Source organism: Cebidichthys violaceus, unplaced genomic scaffold (assembly GCF_023349555.1).
Source record: "Cebidichthys violaceus isolate CVI_PGR_0920_01 unplaced genomic scaffold, fCebVio1.0.p SCAF_2, whole genome shotgun sequence".
NCBI lineage: Eukaryota > Metazoa > Chordata > Actinopteri > Perciformes > Stichaeidae > Cebidichthys > Cebidichthys violaceus.
This window is the reverse complement of record NW_027176372.1, coordinates 13,384,740-13,406,248: the sequence shown is the minus strand read 5'-3', so window position 1 is coordinate 13,406,248 and position 21,509 is coordinate 13,384,740. Positions and strand designations below refer to the sequence as shown.

General features: G+C 43.9%; 1 protein-coding gene across 3 annotated transcripts in view; it reads right to left on the bottom strand.

Moving 5' to 3' along the window:
- The window catches only part of nlgn3a (neuroligin 3a), a 117,514-nt gene that overhangs the window by 36,940 nt on the left and 59,065 nt on the right, over positions 1-21,509 (bottom strand). For all 3 annotated transcript variants that reach the window (XM_068714524.1, XM_068714525.1, XM_068714526.1), the window contains one exon: positions 1,873-2,058. In XM_068714524.1, coding sequence (XP_068570625.1) covers positions 1,873-2,058 — 186 coding nt within the window. The remainder of the gene's footprint in view (positions 1-1,872; positions 2,059-21,509) is intronic.

Here is a 21,509-nt window from a genome sequence, read left to right as displayed (position 1 = left end):
CAAGAGTCCCGGCGTGATAGAAGGCTTCCTGTTTCAATTTGCTAGAATCCCTCAAGTTTTAGTGGCTTTTTTTTATATTTTTTTTATCCCATCAGTGGGGCATACATTTCCATTCACGGGAAAAAACAGACCCGGTAATATCCAATTTACTGGGAGGCAGAGGAGATGGTTTCACTGGCAGTATAATAACATGCTACATGGAGCGTAACATTATGGAGTATGAATAAAAAAGGCATTTATGGTAAAAATTCAATCGAAAAGCAGTCATCATTCATCGGAGGAAATCAAGGCAATTAGTAACACTTTAATGCAAATTGGAGAACGCAAAACAGATCACAAATCCCAGGCACTGTATTAGGGACCTGAAGAAGAGCAGCTCAAATGACCTCTTTCAAATGCACGTGGGCCTACTAATCAAAAATCCAAGAACACAGCGTCTACTCTGCCTAGTGACAAGAAAATGAAATGTGTGTGTCTGTATGTAATTCCGGATTTAAACCTCTCATGCACGCCAGGCATACATAATACTGCGGTGGATTGCATGTAGCATGTAATTTTTTTTTTTATTTCAAATCCTTTGTCAGGCGTGACACAATAGTTCCATATAAGTTTGGCCCAACACAACTCCATGGCTGTAAATACATTGATGGAAGAGTTGGATGATGAGGAGGGGCTCCTGGGCCTAGAATTAATAAAGAGGTCGTTGTTGTAAAAGGATGTGAGGTACTTGTCAGGAAAACCCATCTCCCGGCTCAAATGTCCGCGGTGCAGTATAAATTAGGCATTAGTGTGTGTGTGTGATGTTTGGGAGTGTGCCACTTAATAGCTTCCTGACCACAATACTGCCTTAGACCAATCCTTTAACTCATGCAAGAGTGATTTCTTTAATGTAGTTCACTTACATGTAATGTAGAGTTAAAGCCCCGTGTTACATTTCCAATCATGCATGTCCAAAGCAGCATGTTTGTGGCTTGTTAACAAGCAGCCTTCGTGAGCATGGTTGAGTGTAAAGATTTTCCATTTGGAATATTACCACCACATCAACAAAGTAGAAGAACATAAACATTGCTATACACACCAACACCTCAATATCCTAATAGCCTGTCATGTACATTGTACACAACACCGCTATCAATTAAATGCTAAACAAACAAGCCAGCTTTTTAAACGGACGGACAAATACGTGACTGACTAATAATTTCAGGTTAAGGATGATGCTGTGTTAATTTGGCTCTGCAGGCTGCAATTCATGGATGGAGCGCAAAGGACCAGCTCCTGAGCCAAAGCACTTCCTGCAAGAACTTACCAATGGAGTAATTCAATGATGCATTAGAGGAGAATGAGAATGAGGAATGTTTATCGCATGTCCAGGTTCACTGTGCATGCTTGCTGCATTCAGTACTTAAGACATGGCCAACTAGGGCAGTTAATCATCACGAAGGAGCACTAAGGTAGCCAGCAGATAAACAACAATGTTTACAAAGAGAGTGTGTGTCATTTAGAATGCCACTAAAAAGCTCTCCCTAGTACACCATGTCTTTTGTTTTTATCTTGCTTACAAAGACACATTATAGCTACATGTTTATTTCAGACAGAGAGGGATACGAGGAAACCAGCAGAGTACATCAAGACCCATATGTGGTTTGAAATCTGCCATGCAGTTTCAATTTCCGGATGGTAATGAACATTACAATAATTTAAATGCAAACACCTGCTCCTAAAGCATTCGTTATGCTGTGCAGTACAGTAGAATACATTAGTCAATAACTCTCTAGCTGCATCGCCAGTTTCTGAAATCAAGCAGCCTACACACCAGCAGGCGTGAGCTCCACAGCTGTATCACCCATCCCCCTCATCTCTGCTCTACTGTACCTTCAGAGTGGTGGGAGAGGGTGAGCAGGCTGACGCAGGAAGCTCCAATGCCAGAACCGAACACAGTGATGCGGTTGGAGTCTCCTCCGAAGAAGCCGATGTTCTCGCTGATCCACCTTAACGCCTGGATCTGGTCCAGGAGCCCGTAGTTCCCTTTAGCAGCCTGGTCACCAGTACTGAGGAAGCCTGCAACACACACAGATAATAAGAGATTAAAACATCACCCAGAGACAGCTAATTAAAAAAAAATAAAAAATCACATTTTTATACTGATATTTGCACTTGACCAAAAATAAAAAAGTAGGTGTTCTGCAACTTGCACGTGCAATAGGCCACAGATGATTATTTTGCATGTGCACCTGCAGCATAAAAGGCTTTCTGCAGTGACTAACCCCACCCCAAATGTTTTCAGAAGAACAATCAAACCGGGTGACAGCAGTGCTGAAACCATGACTTATTGGATGACACGGCTGTTGGTCAAATAGGAGCGTGCGTGACCACATGTCATCTGCACCTTATGGGAAATCAATGGCATGTCTCCCCGGGTGAGCACCCATCATCGGATGTATTGAGCAGTCCTAATGAAAACCTTAGGAATCTATGAAAACTCCACAGATGGAGAGAAAAAGATGATAACAAGATTTACAATAATTTTGATGCCGCAAAAACCCTCCATATGAACTGCAACCTCATTATATATCCCATCAGAGATACCACCTTGCTCTGACATATTTCAATTCTCTCTCGTGCTCTGAAGTCCCACATACTTCCAGTCCAAACATTCACAACAGGCACTATCCGCGTACTTTTCCCCTCCGTGTCTGTGTAATCTGCCATATGATGTCTTGAGTTGGACAGTGAGTCTCTCTTGGGTACATCATAGCTCATGTTAACACACCACCCTCTCCCAGCTGCTCTCCAGGGCCTAAGCCCTGCTGAATGATGGGTAATCGAGAGTCGTGGGAGAAGATCAAAGGCAAGCAATCCCTGAAGTCCCCACGGTGGACTCAGTGTCCATCAAACCCCTGAACATGCATGCGAGGTGACAGCTAGGAGACGTGCGTGGAAACCGAGACCCCCCCCCTCTCTTTAGTGGCAGCACTTCACCAGCAATAACTGTGTTGGTATCACACGATTGTTTCTAACATCTATTTCATGGTCTATGCCTCATATAATGATAAGCTCTCTGTGTTCAAGTCCTAAGGGGGCAAAAAGAAATAGTTTGGATATCAACAATGCAAAAATAAATAAATAAATCTTTGTTTTTTTTTACTCAGGTCAGCACCGCCATGCTCACTTTAGATAAACACCAATTAGAAAGCAGCTGCTCTGGTCTTATGTACAAAAAGGATGCATGTCCGCCAATCTCCTGTTTTGTCTCTTTGTGTGAATCAGAGACTACACAGGGCACAGCCTCCTGCCCCACCCCCAATAGGACACCCGCCTCGCCCCGAGTGCCTGTTGGCAGCAACCAAGAGGGTGGGCAGGGGAAAGGCCAGGCCTGATCATCGATAGGAGAGAGGCGGTGGCACAGTAAGCAAAGCAGGAGACAAATGGATCAACAGATGGTCTCCTTCAGACGCATCCCTGAGGATGACAGAGCAGCAGGGCACATGCAGAGAGAGAGTGAAAGAGACAGGCGGGGGAACAGAGATGCAGACAGAGGAAGAGGGAGAGAGGAGAAAGGAGGACTCCAATTGAAGAGCTTTTCCTTTTCTCTTGCGGCTCCTCCTCGCGTTCCGTCATAACTAAAGGACAACAGCTTTTACAACCCTCTCCCGGGTGCCGTGGAGACGTGACTCTCCCAGAATAACCCTCATTTGCGAATTGGTTCACACTTCACCAAGGGTATGTCAGATGGGTTGAGAAATGTCAGGAGACCAGCATGAAAAACTGATTCTGTGCAACTGTTATTCTAATTGAAAATATATAGCAAAAACATTTTCCGTTTGGCATTGTAATACGAGGCATTACTAAGTGACAACATGTAAATCATTGGAGCTGGATCCCCAGCTGGCAGAATAAAGCACTGCTCACTGTTCCAGTCTTTTTGTGATTTTTTTGTTTTTGTTTTGTTTAGCAGTGTTGGTTCCTCTGCATCTATAAATGAAACTGGTCATTAAAATGTAGAGGTGGAATCCAATATCTTAGACAACAAGACATGCTGCAGGCACCATTTTAAAATACATCAAATATAGCTGCTGGTTATGTTTTAATTGGAAAGGTGACAGAAAGTATTTTCTTTGGAAAGCAATTAAGATAGCAAAGTAATTGTTTTCATGCATGGTTATTTCTATTTTTACATTTATAGCAGACCGTTGACTTTATGCTTGTGCTCCGGAGGTGTTTGGTCTTTTTAGTTTCCTGCATGACCTCTGGACTTTCAGTCTACTTTTCTAAAATAAGGTACAATAATTGGCTATTTAAATAATGTCACATATCACACTATATATTCCCATTTTCTCTGGATTGAGTTATCTAAATTTCTGAACCTTGTTACTCACCAGGGATTGCGTTAAAAGATTTCCAGATCTAGCAGATGATCCCCGTCTCATCAGCACTGCGTGGGCTTTGGCCATACATGAACCATGATGTGCAGTGCACTATCTGTTCACAGCTCCCTCCTACACAGGACCTTGGGATTCTGGGCTGCAGCTCAGTGCTTCTGAACTATTTGGTCAGGCTGACTATGTGCTTGACTGTGCTACTCAACCTGACATTCAATTGAGAGTTTTAATGCACACTAGGTGCCGCTTTACAATAAGCATTTAATTATGAACTGTAATCACATTATATCCATCTTTGTTTGCGGTCTGAACTCAAATCGATATGCAAATTCCCTTCTAAATGATCTGACCAATTAACTATGGCACAAACAGTAAACACAATTACAGTGTCCCAGTCAAGTTAATTCAACCAACATAAAATAATCATTAAATAAGTTCTAGTTGTTCTGATACTTTGAAAGTGATGTGCATGCAAATCAATCTGTGCTAATTCAATTTTCTTACATTATTAATCGTGGCTGTTGTTAGTTCTGTAACAAAGTTTAGATTAAATGTAGGATTTTTTTTTTTCAATTCGGTCTCAATAACTGCGGCAAAGCCCAAGCCTTACACCTTCAGGCGGAACACCAATGTCGTCTATGGTTCTGAACTACACTGGAGAGAAGAAATCCCACAACTGATCCTCATGTTAGTCAAACTGCCTTGCAAAAAGTCATGTCAACCAATAACATTTCAAATTGTCTCGACTCTTGAAACAAAGATACTCCAAAATGGAATCCAACCTATATACACGTCACCTGGATAAGATGTGAAACTTGCAAGAGAGTTCCTTATTCACAGCGCACAAACTGTATGAGTTAATAACAGTGATTCTGTGCTCTTTCTCTGCATGTTAGAACTGTAATTTGTACTGACTGATTACATGATGTGTTTTTGTATTGTGTCTCAGAGCTGCCCTTCCTTGACAGTAATGCGGTGCACTGTTGCTGTATGAAGACCTGGTATTTTCTTGTTGTGGCAGCACAGAGTCAGAGATTCAGTCCTGATCTCAGTCGGAGTGGCAGCGGCGGCCGTGGTCCGGTCGCAGCCGGGGTCAGGTTGCACCTGTCACCTTGCATCGCCCTTGCCGGACAAAACATTGTGTGTCTGCAGTGCGGCTCCCCCTACGAGGAACTGAGCCGCCCTTGTCAACTTAACATGACCAGAGGGTCAGTTAATGCATACAGCATGACAGCGTCCCCCTCTCTGCCGTGTTTGAGCTTCAGCCAACGTGCCGGAAGCAATACACGAGCAGCAGAGACCGGGAGATCGCCGCTCAAATCCAACACCTTTCCAATTCCACACATATTCACACACCAGCCAGAATCGTTGCATCACCGTCATATCAACGAAAGTGAGTTTATTTTTCAGAGAAAAGCCAGCGCCGAGCGTGATGCCACATAATGCATTTTGCGGCCTGATCGTATTTTATCAATAAGCGAGCACCACTATCTCAGTCTAAACTGAGCGTCTCCGTTTCCTCCTGAGCCGCAGCAGTGATTTCCTTTAGCCATGCCTCTCAGCATTGATATTGCTCTATTGATTATGATTTAAATGTCTGTTTCCCATACGGTGGGCTATAACTCAGAGTGTTGCGGAGAGAGAGGCGATGATAATGATCGCTGCGACCCCAGACATCTCTCTTAGCCTGGTCTCTCAGATAATGGAATGTGTGTAAAGTAATGGCGGAGGGTGAGAAGGGGGCGAGGAAAGGTGACGGGGAGGGCAAAAGCTTGTTATTGAGCTGAAGAGTTAGCTTACATAGGGACAAATGGAGGGAGCGGATAGGGAGGAGTGGAGGAAAAGAGGAGGAGGAGAAGGAAGATGGGAATAACAGCGGTGACGTAACGGAGGGAAAGTTTTTTGGCTTTCATTCATTCTCGCTGTTACTTTGCCTTCTCACTGTTGCTTTCTCCCTCTCATCCTCTCCCTCTTTGGGGGTGCCTGTTAACAAGGCCGTCTGTGTCCAAACTCTCCTTTGGTACTCCCCCCCACCCCCCTACTCGTCTCCCTCTTGCCCTCTCCCTCTATCGTTTCTCCCCCTTCCTCTTCTCTGGGGAAATAAAGGTCCACACAGTTGCAGCCTTGACAGCCTCCCCTAAGAATCCCCCACTACAAAAGAGCTCCAACTTCCCCCCAGCCAGGCCTGGGCTGAATGGGAGCCTCTGGGGTGTGGATGAGAAGCAGAGGAGGGAAGGGGGCCACCCTCCACACAGCCACATAAAGGGCCTGTGTGTCATGCTCCCGATGTGCAAGGGACATACCCACCGATCCATCCTCCACACAGGGAGTCATTCCCACAAGATTTTTCATCCTCTTTTTTTGGGGGTGGTGAAGGTTTCAACATGCCGACGAAACAAAACAAAAACTAAAAAAAGCTGGGTGAAGGAAGGGAAGGGGGCAGGAGGGGGGCGAATGAAGGTGATTGCCACTTGGATCAGTGTACAGCTCCTGTTTACAGCTCGCTGCCCAATAGCATGGCTGGAGAGCAGCCTATATATGAGGGAAGGAGAGCGAGAGAGATAGAGAAACAGAGAGAGAGACAGAGAGAGAGAAGGGCAGGCAAGCACAAGAAAGGCTCTTTATGGTAGCCTGAACACTGAAGGCCATTTACCCAACATCACATCCTTGTTTCCGGTGGAGGAGAAAATAAAGACTTGGGGGAAAAAAAACAAAAACAAAACAACTTTTTGATTGTCATCCCTACTAGTTCTGTATAAAATGAATATAGCGTAACAGCAGTATCAAACAAAAAAATGGTGAAAAAGAATTTATGCATGAGCCCCTGATTCCAGCTGGCCTCACCACGAATCAATAATTAAAGAAAATATCAGACGGCCTTGAAAGGAAACAAAGTCATCCCATGTTTCAGGGGCCTGCCCCTCGACACTGGGCGAGCTCAAACTGAATGATAACACGCTCACTAAACTGTAGGTCTCAAATAGGACTAAACCGACGACGAACAGAAACCTAAATAGTTCAGCTTGAATATTCGTCCCCTGTGCACACAATGACACGGATAGATGAGGCGTACGAAGCATGAACCAACACTGAGACTTCATTGTGTGTGCTGAAAAGGTTGTGGGACAGTGTGATGCATGATGCTGGAGATAGAGCTTAATGCATACTGCACTGCTGTATAAAGACTGAGCCACTCAAATGGAAAATGTGGTTTGTGTGCAACAAAGCACTGTAGGGAGAGAAAAGAAAAAAAAGCAAACAGCAAAATGTCAAGAGCAAAAAACCTGCGCCGCACAAACACCAAAGCCCATCTGACACATATCTGAGCCCCTAAAACCCAGATCTCTTACAGACAGACAAGGGCCTGTTAGAGCAGACAGGGATGAGAAACAGATACTGTAAGCAGTGCTGGTGGTGCACGTGGCAGCTGTTGGTCGTCCTGCATGTGACTTTGGGGCTGCTTAATCTGATTGTTTGATGTGTCCCGGTGGTCAGGCAACACTATTCAAGGGCTCTGGTGAGCAGCAGCACTGGCAGCAACTACAAATGAGCAGTTTGCATATGTATGACCCCTGGCACCTGAACGCCACTCAATCAATCACACATCGTCTATAGCTGCTGTCGGCTTTCAGTTTTTTTTAGTTTTTTTTTTATCTTCCCTTTGCTTCCCTCCCACCCTCCCTTCAGCATCTCTCCCTTTGCTCGAGTCATGTTTCCTGTCGTCCTTCGCTCTCAGTGTCTCTCTGTTCTCCGTCTCTGCCTCCATCTTTTTTTTTTCACTTATCACCTTCTCTATTCTTTGTATCGCTCGACATCTTTTCCTTTCAGTGAATAGCACAGACAGTGGATTCTCAAAGACAGCGCAATGCTTTTACACTAAGGAGAGCTTTGCATCTCACAGCTGGTGCGGAGGCTGGGCCTGCATGCTCCTTCCTGCAGAGGGAGAGGAAGACGCTGGTGCTGCAGAGTCACAACTGTGAGGTCAAGCAGCTCTTTGGTTCCACTTGGAGGAACATGCATCGTGGGGAGATTCTTCATAAACAACAATTTGCCTCTACTTAATTCTCAAATTTAAAAGAATATACTTTCTTAGAGTATACTCTCAATCCTTTGTTCAAACAACACAACACTGTGTGAAAGGTGCTCCGTCTCAATTTTTGGCCAGTGCCTGCACAAGTTCAAAGGCATAGTGTGAAACATGACAGCTAGCCGGGGTGATGTAATTTGAGGGCGTGGTGAGAAAGTTTAGCACCATCCAGCTCGGGGAGGCCGGGGCAGTTGTGCAGTGATGCGCCGTGATCCCACGGAGGAGATCAGAGGCCGGCTTATCAAAGCACATCAGCGGAGCAGAGTAGGACAGAGAGGTCATCATTTAACGGATCTTCAAAGCCCGGCTCCTCAGGTTCGGGGAGCCTTGATAGCTGGCTATAATGAGTTTAGTTTAGGTTGACCCCTCCTAGGTTGACAAGAAATAAGCCCAGACAGCCCGTTCTAGAGCTTTTATTCCTGCTAGTGTAAATCCTTTCTTCTTAAATTTGTTCATTTGTAAAACCCTGCCAACTTTAGTTGCAAATCAACGACAGCAATTTAAATGAACATCTGTTTTCCTGAGGTTTAACACTGTGGTGTGTAACGTGTGAGTGATGTTTTATTTGTCATCGTAAGGGTATATAATATTTCTGGCTACAAAAAGTGGTGCTGCTGCCAGTGAGGTTGTGTTCTGATTTAGAACTGGCTCCAAATTCAGAAGCAGTAAGGATTAGTAAGGAAGCGTGCGTTTTGATTCTTTTTATCATACACGGAAAGTTTGGACCTGCTCCGATTTTAACTCAATCGCCAGTGAGGCATATGTTATTGTTCGTGTACAGTGTTTACACTATGCCACACAATAATGAGCACTTAAATAAAGACCTGTAAAATGTAGGTATGGTGATGTGTATATATATGATTCTATTTACACCAAATCAAACAACATTGTAGCCAAAGCCTAATATATCTTGTTCCTATGTGTCATAGAGCTCCACTGTTGTCTAAAAACTATTAAAAACACATAAATCAGACACAGCGTTGCACTGGATGACATGTTCCTCCATTATGATGAAAACTGACACTGTCGTTTTTTTGTTGTCAATCTCACATAAACTGCACTTTAATACCAGCACACCAAATCTTTGGCTGAAAGAAATACCCCAACACTTTTTACTCCTGTGTAACATTTCCTAAAAACAACAGTGTCAAGATCTTATGAGGAATTATTTGGCCTTTCAAAATAATGTAAGTGCATATTCGTGACCCTTTTTTTAAGTGATTTACATCTTCAACAGTCACAAATGGGCTTGGTGTTGGTGCCATAGATTACAGCTCTAAATCACTACGTGGAAATAATTACATGGGGAAAGTTTAACATGACGGTAGTATTTCCTGACAATATAAGAATACAGTGTTTTCATGACCCCATCTTAGTCAATCTTAGAATGCTAGTAGCAAGTACAACTCAAGTAAAATCAACAATTGCCTATAATTTCTACCAGAAAGAGTCCATAATTACCTAACTAGTTATGACACATGACTATTTATGGCAGCCTAAATATGAATAAACCTAAATAAAGATGCTCTTGGCTTTAAAAAATATATAAAAAGCTGTATTATAATAAAATATTGTAAACCAGAATTCAATAAACACTGAAATTAGTAGAACCAGAATCAATAAAATGTATATGCAACCAAGGAGCAAGGACAGTTTGTGTTTGGAACAATTAGGAAGTTTGTGTGTGTGACTGGCTGCGCCCTGGGCTCCAGCCATGTGTGTATGAGAGAGTAAATGGGAGTGCCATGGCACTGAGTGTGGGTGAGTGCGCAACCACTGTGTGCATAAGTGAAGAAGAGGGCTTCCAACAGAGAACAGTGTGTGTGTGAGTATTTGTTTGCAGGTGAGCGTGTGTAGAGCAGCAGCAGTAGTGTGCGAGAGCTCGGAGGGGGGAGGGGGAGGTGTATGCAGTGCGGTGAGGGAGGTATGGATATTAATCACCAGGAGGAGCATGGTTCTCTGGCGCCGGGCGGAGATGGATGGGGTGTGAGTGCAGTGATGTCACCCTGACAAATGGACCGGCCATGTTGGCTGAGACTCGCACATCGCCTCTCATTTCAATTAGTTCCTCACACAACAACCCACCTAACCCCCAATCTGCAGGTTACATGCGCACAAACACGTACACTTTGGCCACACAGCACACAACCCCCACCGGTGCCCCTACCCACAGCACAGCCCTCTAACAAGATGCACTGATCTGTAGGAATACAGTGGAGCTCCATTCATTAATCTAACTCAATTATGACAGCACTTTTGCTTTCAATCCCAGCAGCCAGTCACTCATTACCATTCAAATTATCAGCCAAGCACACTGACTAGGTCTACGGCCAGCACGCTAGCCAGTGGGAGCTGGCAGAGGGTCTGGGTGTGTTTACGAACTACAGATTGGGCACTGCCCGTGTGTTTTCCCACAATATCAATTTGATGAAGTGCCGGCGCGATGGATATGCGAGCGGTCTCTTGGGCCAATGGTAACGGCGTGCGTCTAGTCTCTGATGTGGAAAGAGGAATAAGATCTGTACCAGCCACCACAGTGAGCAGTGGTGCTGACTAACTGAGTTCAGGTATAAAAGGCCTTGCCTCCTCACTAGCTGTTTATAGTCTTGTTCTTAAAAGCCTGACACCAATAACGAATGGAGCCAGGGCTGATTTTAAAGTGTCTGTCACCTACACAAGAAGTGTTAAGCCCTGTTTTCAAAGGTCTGACGCAGCTATCTGGAGCCAGTGAGCCTCATTTCAAAGTCCTTCCCGTCTTGAGTGGACTTCGACCCTGGTGGACTTCACTATGCTGTGGACTTTCCTCCTCGCCCTCCATGTTAAACTACCTCCCAATCACCATCTTACTTCTCCCACACGTCTCTCTTTTTACGCTTCCTCCCTCATCCTTCTCCATCTGATCTCTGTCTCTCTCAGCTGCGATCCTCCTCTTCCTCACTCCGGTGGGATGGTGCAAGAGGATCACTTTGGTGTAAGCTAGGGCAGACTGGACCATGTGAGGCTGAACTGGGCTATGCAGCGCACACTGGAGCACTAAGTTGGGGATTTGATCAGAGCCTCCGGGGGCTCCAGCTCCATTTCCAGCTTAACATCAGTGGTGGGTATCTCTTCATCTGCCCGTGAAAGCGTCAGGAGGTTAATACCAACCCTATAGAGAAGAGTGAGAAAGGGAAGGAACTTCATTGTGCTACAGCTCTAATTAGACCCCTACACATCTGTATTTATAGGTCCATCTAAATCTGAAGCTGGAGAAAGACAAAAAAATGCATGTTTAGGAGCTCCATAATTACAGATGTTCTAACAGTGTGTCAATGCAGCAGCCCTTCTGTGAACTGTGATCAAGACCGCAGGTCTTCATCATATAATTAAAGGATGATATATAACTGGAGTGCCACCTAGAAAAGCAATCAAAGTGGGTGACTTGGGAATATGAACCTGTGGTTATGTGGTTTGTTAACCACACTCGCCAACACTGAACATATTTGATATGTCGATATTGGTGGTAGGATGAGTTCCTGTCTGCTAGAAACTGAAACCACTCGGTTTTGTACATGTGCAGAATTTATTACCTTCTACCTTGAGAGGGTGCTTGGCTTGCTTGGCTTCACATAGTCCTTTGTTGATGAAACATGCCTGTTCTCTCACCCCGAGAACAGTGGGAAATGAAAAATGGATGAAAAGCCTTTGAAATAGTGTGTATGATTACCATAACACTTCTACAATAGGGGGAGTGTGCCTGTCATGTATTGTTGCACGTAACACAAGGGGCCCGCACGATACAAAAGACACTTGTACCCATGTCCTACAAAAGATGACTTATTTGCTTTATTTTCTTCCCTTTCAATTGATATTGAAGTCCTGTTCCCAGCGAGGGTTTTCCGCAATCCAACAGCTGAAGTTAGTCAGTATTTCATTTCACTTTGCCGTTCTTTCTTTTAATCTAGCAGCACTAAAGAACGAGGTTCCAGCAACAACAAAAAGGTTAGATCTCGCTTTCCGTTTCATCTCGGCCTCCTGCAATCCCCAGGGACGTCTCTCTGTGCTCGTCCGCACTGCTTGGCGATGGGAGATTGTGCCAGGGCTCTGTTTGTTTGGCTTTCTTCCCCCTCCTCATCGTGCTAAAATCTGCCTGACAGTTTCGGCAACATGGCCCCGGCCCCACAGGAGCTACCGTCAGATAAAATGTCACCGTGGCTTTGTTCCACGCGCCCTATAGGCTGGCCAGATGCACTGTACACCTGAGAACCCGAAAGCCAAAGCACAGAGTGAGAGAAGACAGTGAAAGAGAGTAGTATCCAGTCTTGTTATTGCTGCATGTGCCATCGCCATATTTTGTTAACTGCTTGTGTTTTATCCTCATTGACAAAAAAAAAAGCTTTGATGCACAATTAGATAAGAGGGTTTAACCTTAGAGATAATCACAGATACATCATCATCAACAGCACTAATTTAGCAGGGAGACGTGACTGGATAAGAGACCCGTATGCTCACCACCACTTAAAGGGATAGTTCGGATTTTTTGAAGTGGGGTTGTATGAGGTACTTATCCATAGTCATTGTATTACCTACAGTAGATGGCGTCTGGCACGCCCACCTAAAAAAATCTATATCAGATTAAGTGTACACTAATTTGTACAGAACAAGGAAGTTGCTGGCCTAATGCTGCCTCCATCAGTTAGTTAGTTAGTGTTATTGTGTGACTTTAAAGAGTTAGTCTGGATTAACCAACGTCATACGTATTCTAGAAGCTAAAATTATTGTTTCTGTCAAAAGAGTCTTGTGGTTTTAAAGAGAGCGTAGATAATGGCTGACGCAAGGCAGAGCAGTGAAAATGCTCTAAATATAGTTTACACTTAATCTTATTTTTTAGGTGGACTTTTCCAAGCTTTTACTCCTGCCTGCCTCTCAAAACTGGTGGTGAGCAAACTGCCATTTATTGAAGGTAGTACACTGACTATAAATTAGTACCTCATTCGACTCCACTTTGGAAAAATCTGAACTATTCCTTTAAGATGACAGCTTCTCAGCCTCAAAGTCTTGACAGCTACAGTCAAACCTGATCCATTTTTCTCAGCAGCACCAGAGCCAGCACCCGTTCTCTGAGCCTCAGATGACTCTTCTCACAGCTTCCCTAAAGAGGCCCGAGCGAAAAAGCCAACTGGTCCTCTCACAGTCGAGCAGTAGGGCGGTTGCCGCTGTCAGCTCCCGTTAGCTCGGCCGTCTCTGGTACACGTTTCAGAGAGCACAAACACACTCATCCCAGAGGAGCTCATCCGTGCACCTTCACCCACCCCGACTCCCCTCACCCCGCCTCAATAAATGAATAAAGGAAGGAGCAGCTCTCGCAGGTAATTTGATTAAATGCGACATCCCTGCTTTAAAGAGCATGCTGACGAAGCAAAAATATGACGGGACATAGTCGGAAGGAATTGTCACAGTACTCGTACATGACCCCCGCCCTGGCGGCTATGCTCTCGTCCCTCTCTATCAGCCGAGCATCACACACATACCCCATTTTTCAAGGACATCTCTGAGTTTTATCGTATGAAAAATGCTTTATGCTCCAGATTTCAGGGCCTGTCAGTCACCTAATTTGATGCTATCCCCACCAGATCTATTCCCTTAATTGAGTTTCTCTTGCTTTATTTGATAGCAGACATTTATAAATGTATATGTTTGAACCGTGGCTGCATGCTGCATAAGCCTACAGGGCTTGTCTAGGGCACATGCTCACACTTTTCAGACAACATGAGCTCAGATATTTGTTATACACCAAGGACGTGAATAAGTGTAACCAATTTCTGCCAAATATGCTGCGGGGACTGTATTAGCATTTATGAAAACATTTTTTAATTCAAATGATAAATTCTCATATTTCAGTTAACATGGTTACTCTGTAATTGCGATATTATAATCAAAGCAACTGAATCAGTGTGATAATTTATTTCATTTAAAGACAGTGTATGTTCCTCTTTCCCTTGGTGAACACTTCATCTTTCTCTGTGTGTATGACATCTCCACTATCTTCTCTTCTCCCTTCAGGCTTAAGAGGGCTGACTAGAGCGGGGAAGGATGTATCGAGCTACGACGTATGAATGGAATGACATCTCAGTCAGAGGGGGAAACCACTCATTATACAGATTGCTTTGTGGAGTTTCTGGGTAGTCAAGGCCAATGTCACCTCTCCTGAGTCCAGCCCAAGCCTGAACGAGCATTGCTGCCCCCCCCCCCCACGCTCGCCATCTCCCATGTGACACACTTTGTTGTCAACTCTGTATCCTTCAGAGTCAGTTTGCCTAGAGGTTAGGAGGGTGGATTACTGACCCGACAACGATGCCAATAATGGGAGGGAAACAGACATGTTCTAATGGAAGGCAGGACTGTGAATCTTATTAGCAGGACATCTTGTTTCAGTCAGTGCTCCAGTATCCCCTCTGGCTCCATGATAGCATCAGCAGCAAACAGTTAGCAGGTGCAGAGCAGAAATAAAGCCAATTGTCTTGATCGAATCATCCCCCGTTCTGCCACCCCACGTCTATTCCTTCACTTCAGTGTCCGCTAACTGGCTGCTCTGTAGATAATGCTCTATAATGTCTATTAATGCTCTCTGTGGTGCTATCAAGACATATGCTGATGACAATACTTTCCTCTTTTCTTTGATAGGTTAACTACGCTGCAATAGCTCCCATGTTATGAGACAGGTGGTTAAGTGCTCTTCCTGTCTGGGAGTTGTTGCTCACTGTCGGTAACGTCCCTACCTGTGGCTGAAAATCATGCAGCCCTGCTACCTGTAGCAGCCTGTGCAACGGTGGCAGGTTTGTTCCATACCGAGCGTCTGAGTTGAGCCTTATCTCTCCCAGCCTGAGAATCCACCTTTCTGTGTTCAGGATTGGCGTGGGGAACAGCCCTGAGTGGCAGGCTCCTGCTCTAATTAAACCAGCAGAACCATTAGTCCCGCTTGTGAGCAGTGTGAGAGTTTTCATAATTAACCATGCAATTCATTCATTATTTAACTTAATGAGGTGGCTCAGTGGCCAAACATACAGTGGATCGGAGGCCTAATTTGGGAAAATGCCACCAAGATATTGAATATCTGAGATTTTGTATCTCAGCCACCTGTAAAGCTCACGGATGATGGGGGATCAGGAATAATGACCGAATATTTGGTCTTATTAACTTTGAAAGTGTCTGCTGGTGGTGTAAGCAAACACAGCAAAGCACTCATATTGCAATGTCTATTAAGTTCAAATGAAATGTAAGTCTAACCTTTCTAAGCTCCTTAATTCAGCTAAATTGGCTCCAGAGGAGGCTAATTTAGCCCTTTACAACACGGGGGGAAATGGGCATTAGAGCAGTGGTGCCACCAGCAAATGGCACTGGACCCTGACTTGTTTGCATAGAAAAATGTGTTAGCTTTCTATCTCAAAGAGGTGGGACTCTCCCTGTTCTTAAAAGCCTTACAGCCATTTTTCCTCCAAACTACTTATTCACACACAATTGCTGGCATTACCATTATCAGCTTGACCACCGTGGTATTGTTAGTAAATGTAAATGGGGGGTTGACATTAAAATGCAAATGCAGCCCGTAAAAGCATGCAGTCAGCATTTTATAATCCCGCATGAAAAATGTTACTTTAGGAAGAGCATGCATTTAGATGCCAGAACTATGATACCAAATCATACCGGGCTGTACTTAGAACCCAGCCTGCTCTTGCCGGGGCGGTAATTGATACACAATTCATGTCTAAAACGATGGGGGCGGATGATCAAGTTAGACTGGTGTGATACAACCCTGCAAAATTATTGAGTCAGTCGATAATCTGTTTTGATGCAGGCCTTATACCACTTATGATAATTCATACCGTTCCATATTCTCAGTCATACATAACAGCTGGAGCCACTGATCACAGGCACAGTGTGACTCATCCCGCCTATGCCCTTTCATATTTCACGAAAGGCAGATATAAAATGTGTAACATCCTCCATATATTGTTGTTGTCGGGTGAAAACCTCGTACAGCCAGTTTTGGGGATCTTGACGTTTCAAGGAAGTCAAAGAATTACACGGTTCCTGTATGAGTCAGGGACAACAGTGAGACACTACTTGAAATCTGAATTCAGTTTACATGGTCTGACACTTTTAACAGTTCAACTAATATGATCTGTGTCATTGAATTTCTGCCACTCAGGAATCCATATCCATTTTAATCCCTGTCAAGCATTGTTAACTTGTTTACTGCTATATTAAGCACCAGATATGCTGCCTCAGAGAGAGGTATATAGCCCGCGGCAATTTGCTACCAATGAAAGCATTAGACTCACAGCGGTGTTACAGCAACAATGGATTGAGTTACACATGTGTTCTTGTATAGTGGAGTCGGCAGACCCTGTATTTTAGATTTCATCAAAAATGTATGGAATACTCAGGTCTATTTTCGTGGGAATATTACTCAAAACGGTGTACTGTGCACATGGGAAATGTTGGCCTTGTTTACATTTGGCTTAGCTTCCTTGTAGCTGGGTTACTGCTCATGCATTTGTATTGTCACTGCTGTGTTTGCGGCACAGATTTAAGGACTGCTGAGATGGGTAGAGCAAGATTAGAATATACAGTATAAAGTAAAAGCCTGGAAATCTATGGCATTGTTGTAAGTGTAAACCAGTTTAAACAAAGCAGCAGGCATGGTGTTTCCAGCACAGAGATATCACAACACAAATCAGACAAAAGCTAGAGTAAAGCCACTTCCTCTGTCTCCACTGTCAGGAAAGAGAATAGCATTACCAGACTTGTAACTGTGCTCCACTAACCCAGAAACACATATTTCTAATTGTTCTAGCTGGCCTCTGGGGCTCCCTTCACAAAGCTATGACCTCTTTGCAATCGGACCACGGCCCACCAGGACCCACAGGAGAGCCCGACTGAGTACGCTCCCCTTCGGCATGGGAGCCCTCCCCTGAGAGGGCAAATCCAAATGCCACCTCCATATCTGTCTGCGAGTCATGTTTTATGTGGTGGCGCACACACACATACACACACACATACACACACACACACACACACACACACACACATACACACACACACAAGTACTTGTACACGTGCCAACATCAAACATACAAACACACTTTTGCACCCGCGCACACAAAAGTCAAACACCCTCAGACAGCTCTATTTGTTCTCCCCATCCCCTTGAAAGTGCACCGAAAACGAAATGAAAGGCGAGATGGACCGCGTATGCTTTTTCAACCTTTCTCCTTCCTGGACAATCTAATAACATCAGACCGCGGTGATGCAGCAAGGTCGGCCCCGGTCCAAGGTCACTCTACCGCTGGGTCCACGGCCGTGGAGGTGTGCATGGGGGGGGGGGGGGGGGGTAGCGGTAGGCACACGGCGAGTTAGATGAGGTCTGATCCCGGATCCAAGAGCCCTTGTGATTACAGTACAATACCTTTATAATTGAGAGTGATAAGGTCTGTGCCATTTGAAATGTTGCAAGTGCGCTGTTGATAATTAGTGACCCTGGAGAACAGCTTAGTTTTTTTTCACAGTACAACGAGAAGCTCTCGGTGCTTGTGATGAGGTCCATGCTGATGCCGACAAAATAAAAGCCACCTAAACAGCTGAGCGATGAAGAATTACGCACTTATCAACTACGATCTTATCAGCGGGCAAGTATGATTTGAAAGCAGAGCCACAACTTCTTATGCAATGCTGTTTGGGGCTTTGAAACAATAATCTCTATACTTGCCTTCTATCTCTAGCCACTAGAGTCCTCTCTATCTGTTTTCTGGGGGACATGTCAGGGGCTAATTGTTAAAAATTGAGTTATTGAGCTGTATGCCCTTCTTCTGCCCCTGAAGGACTAACACCAATACAAATAGCTTCTAAACGCTATTGGAATTCCAGTGGAGTGCCCCTGACTTACCCCCGCCATAATATTGTTCTAATAATTGGAGCTCACAGGCCATCAAATATCATGCTGGTTTGTTCAATTGATTCAGACAGGCTCAAGAAGGGGAAAAAAAAACACTTATTTGCAATTTTTCTATTTGTAATCAGAATGGCATTCCTCTGCCCCATTTTTTAATGATGGGAAATTTTGCAAGGCAAAAGCGCTTTGTAATTTCGTCCTTTGGGCTAACTTTTGTGTAATATGGTATGCAGGGCTGTACAGGTTTTGACAGGAGTACAAACAAGAACACATGCAAACAATATGCACAACTAAGCTGTATCATTTGGCTCCAAATACAAGGTTGACATTCCCCCCTCCCCACCTGCCATTGTAAGTGCCTCGATGATAGCCGCACCTAAACACTGTAATTGGATGTATAACATAATCAAGTAATTAGGTAGGATTGGCGTTGATAGTGTTCTGTTCAAATTTAATAGTTAACAAGGCGGAAGCGGGGTGTCAATCGCCTGTTTGGCACATTCTGTGGCCGTCGCTGCAGCACTGAGACGATGAGAGCCATATCACAGCCCATCAGTAAAGGCAGTGGATTACTTTTTGTGCGAGACTGCTGACTTGGCGCACAGCAGAATGAGGTTGAGTGAAGGTAAGTGGCAGAGCCGGATGATAATGAAAATAGTTGTGATAAAGATGTAATGGATGTGGGATCGGGGTAAAAAACATTCATGAATAATATCATAACGAAAGTGTGTGACGCGGATTGACTTGGTTCGATAACGCGCAGACAATCTGCACTTTAAAATACATCCTTGCCGACTTTTGTCGCGCACGCTGCTCTTATCACCTGCGAACAGGACAGAAGCAGCAATGTGTCCTATCAAACAGTTGTCATTCAGAAGTGTTTGAACATGTTTTAAAGCATTTCAAGTGCAAACTGAGTTTAATTAGAATGGCTGCTGATTAACACTGCCGCGGAAAAAGACGAGTGTCGAGAATATCAACAGTGCCTCAGCCACAGTGTGTGCCTCTCGTCTGGCTGGGCTTTAAACATCAAAGTAATAAAAAAAAAAAAAAAAAGGAACAGCTGCTGTTGTATGAAAGAAACTGTGACTATAGTGAAGAGATCAGAGTAATCAATAATATAAAAAAGTGCAGTTGATGTTTCAGTTTGTTTGCATTTATGTATTCTTTTCAAAGCATGGTACAATATTGTGCTGAAGCCAATGCATGTGGGTGTGTGCAGTAGTGAACAGGGATATGTGCCTGCGAGATAAAGTGAAAGGAGCATGTCTTTCTGCTGGTGTGTTGCTGCATGTATGAGAGAAAACTCACCTTTTTTTTGTATTTCATGTATTTGTGCGCTTGAAAATTCTTTGTTGGTTTCCCTCAGCAGCGATTAAGTGCTGTAATTGCCGAGTATAAATGTGCAAGCAGCCCTCCTCCATGCTCCCCGGTATACAATATACCCAAAGGGAAGCGTGAATAATAAAGACTTCAAATGACAAGCACGCAGCAGGGTTAATGATAAAGGTCAACTTGCCAGCATGCAACCAGTGAGTGTAAAGGACAAGTGGCATGGGGTCACAACTCACATGGGCTCCTGGCCAATATATGGGAGCAGGACCCACAATTCTCTACGAACCAGATGAGAGCTGCTACTCTGCAGCAACCGTCCCCGAGCAGCTGCCATGTGCTGCACACTTCACTGATGCTTTTATTAGCCTGCTAAGTCGCGTTAGCGGTGATAGAAACTAATACAATTTGATATGGGAAAACACAGCAACTCATATCTGTGTAAACAAAAAAGGAACAGACGATATCTCGGATAATAATGGGCGGGGAATGTGGATTTTCGGTATTACACTCATATTGCTTAAGAGCAGCAGGATATTCAAGTGCAGCGATTGAAAAATAGCACGGAAAGAGAGAGACGGCGCTCCAGAGGGCCAACATCGGTTTGACAGGCAGCTCCACGGAGAGAATGTCAGCCAACACCTGAAGCCACGCAACTCCAACAAGACATTCAGGATTTATCAACACATTTCGCTTCTATTATTCATGAGAAAACTGGCATTCGCTCACATCAGTCCGGCATGATATTTACAAGAATCCCTTGAACTTCTTTTGCCTGCGAGGAACAAAGCCTCTTCCTGTTCTATGGACTAATCTCAATTAAGCCCTGCTGTTGATTAAGTACCCTGTGTGCAGTGTTTTTGAAAAAAATCAGTACAGAATTAACACTGTAAAATAAAAAAAGGTCCAACAACACGAGGTTTGAAGGAAATCATTTTTCCCCTCTTCCTTGTTTTAATTAAATTAAATTTAATTTCTATAGCTTACTATTTCCTATTGCTATGTTCATTTTAGTATATATATTTTTTTAATCTAAAATGGATTATCTGGTTCAAAATGTAACGTTTCATCCGCCAGCATCACAGTCTTACTGTGATTTACGAACCCTCTCAGCTCTTCTGCTGGTCAAACAAACCCTTGAAAAAGCTATTTAATCCTCTGATAAACATTACAAATCAAATTAAGTGACAAAAGCTTAAAAGGTAGAACTGTAGTAGTTAGTTTTCACAGGACCATTTCCAATTCATTCAACTTTCCCTGCATGCAACACACACACACATGCAACCGCTCAGACCATGTGCATGCATAAAGCTTCCTTGGTTGAACCTGATTCCCTCTGCATGTCATGATGGCAATTTAATTTGTTTCCCATGATTTTTTTTTCCAGTTTATCCACAGGCATGTCAGACTTACACTGTAAATATGTAATTTTCAAATGAATTGTTAGTTATCTGCACTACTTTCCTTCCTCTGTAAGCTGCTTTGTCATGCTGTTATTTTACATTCCCTCTTCAGGCTGCTGTTTCTTTTGTTGTTGTTGTTGTTGTTGTTTTCTTACATTGGAATCAAAACAAATCAATCCTCAGCAACACGCTGATGAGACATTTTGAATTCTGTTCATGAAGCACCAAAAGGCAGGTCAGTCTGTCGGGATGAGATTCCGGTTTCAAGGTGTGAAAATGGACTTTTCTGAATATACTTTTGTACTTTTTTATTTTTTTTATCTTCTATTATGCACAATTATTTCACATTAAAACCATACCAAACATTTAAACCAAAT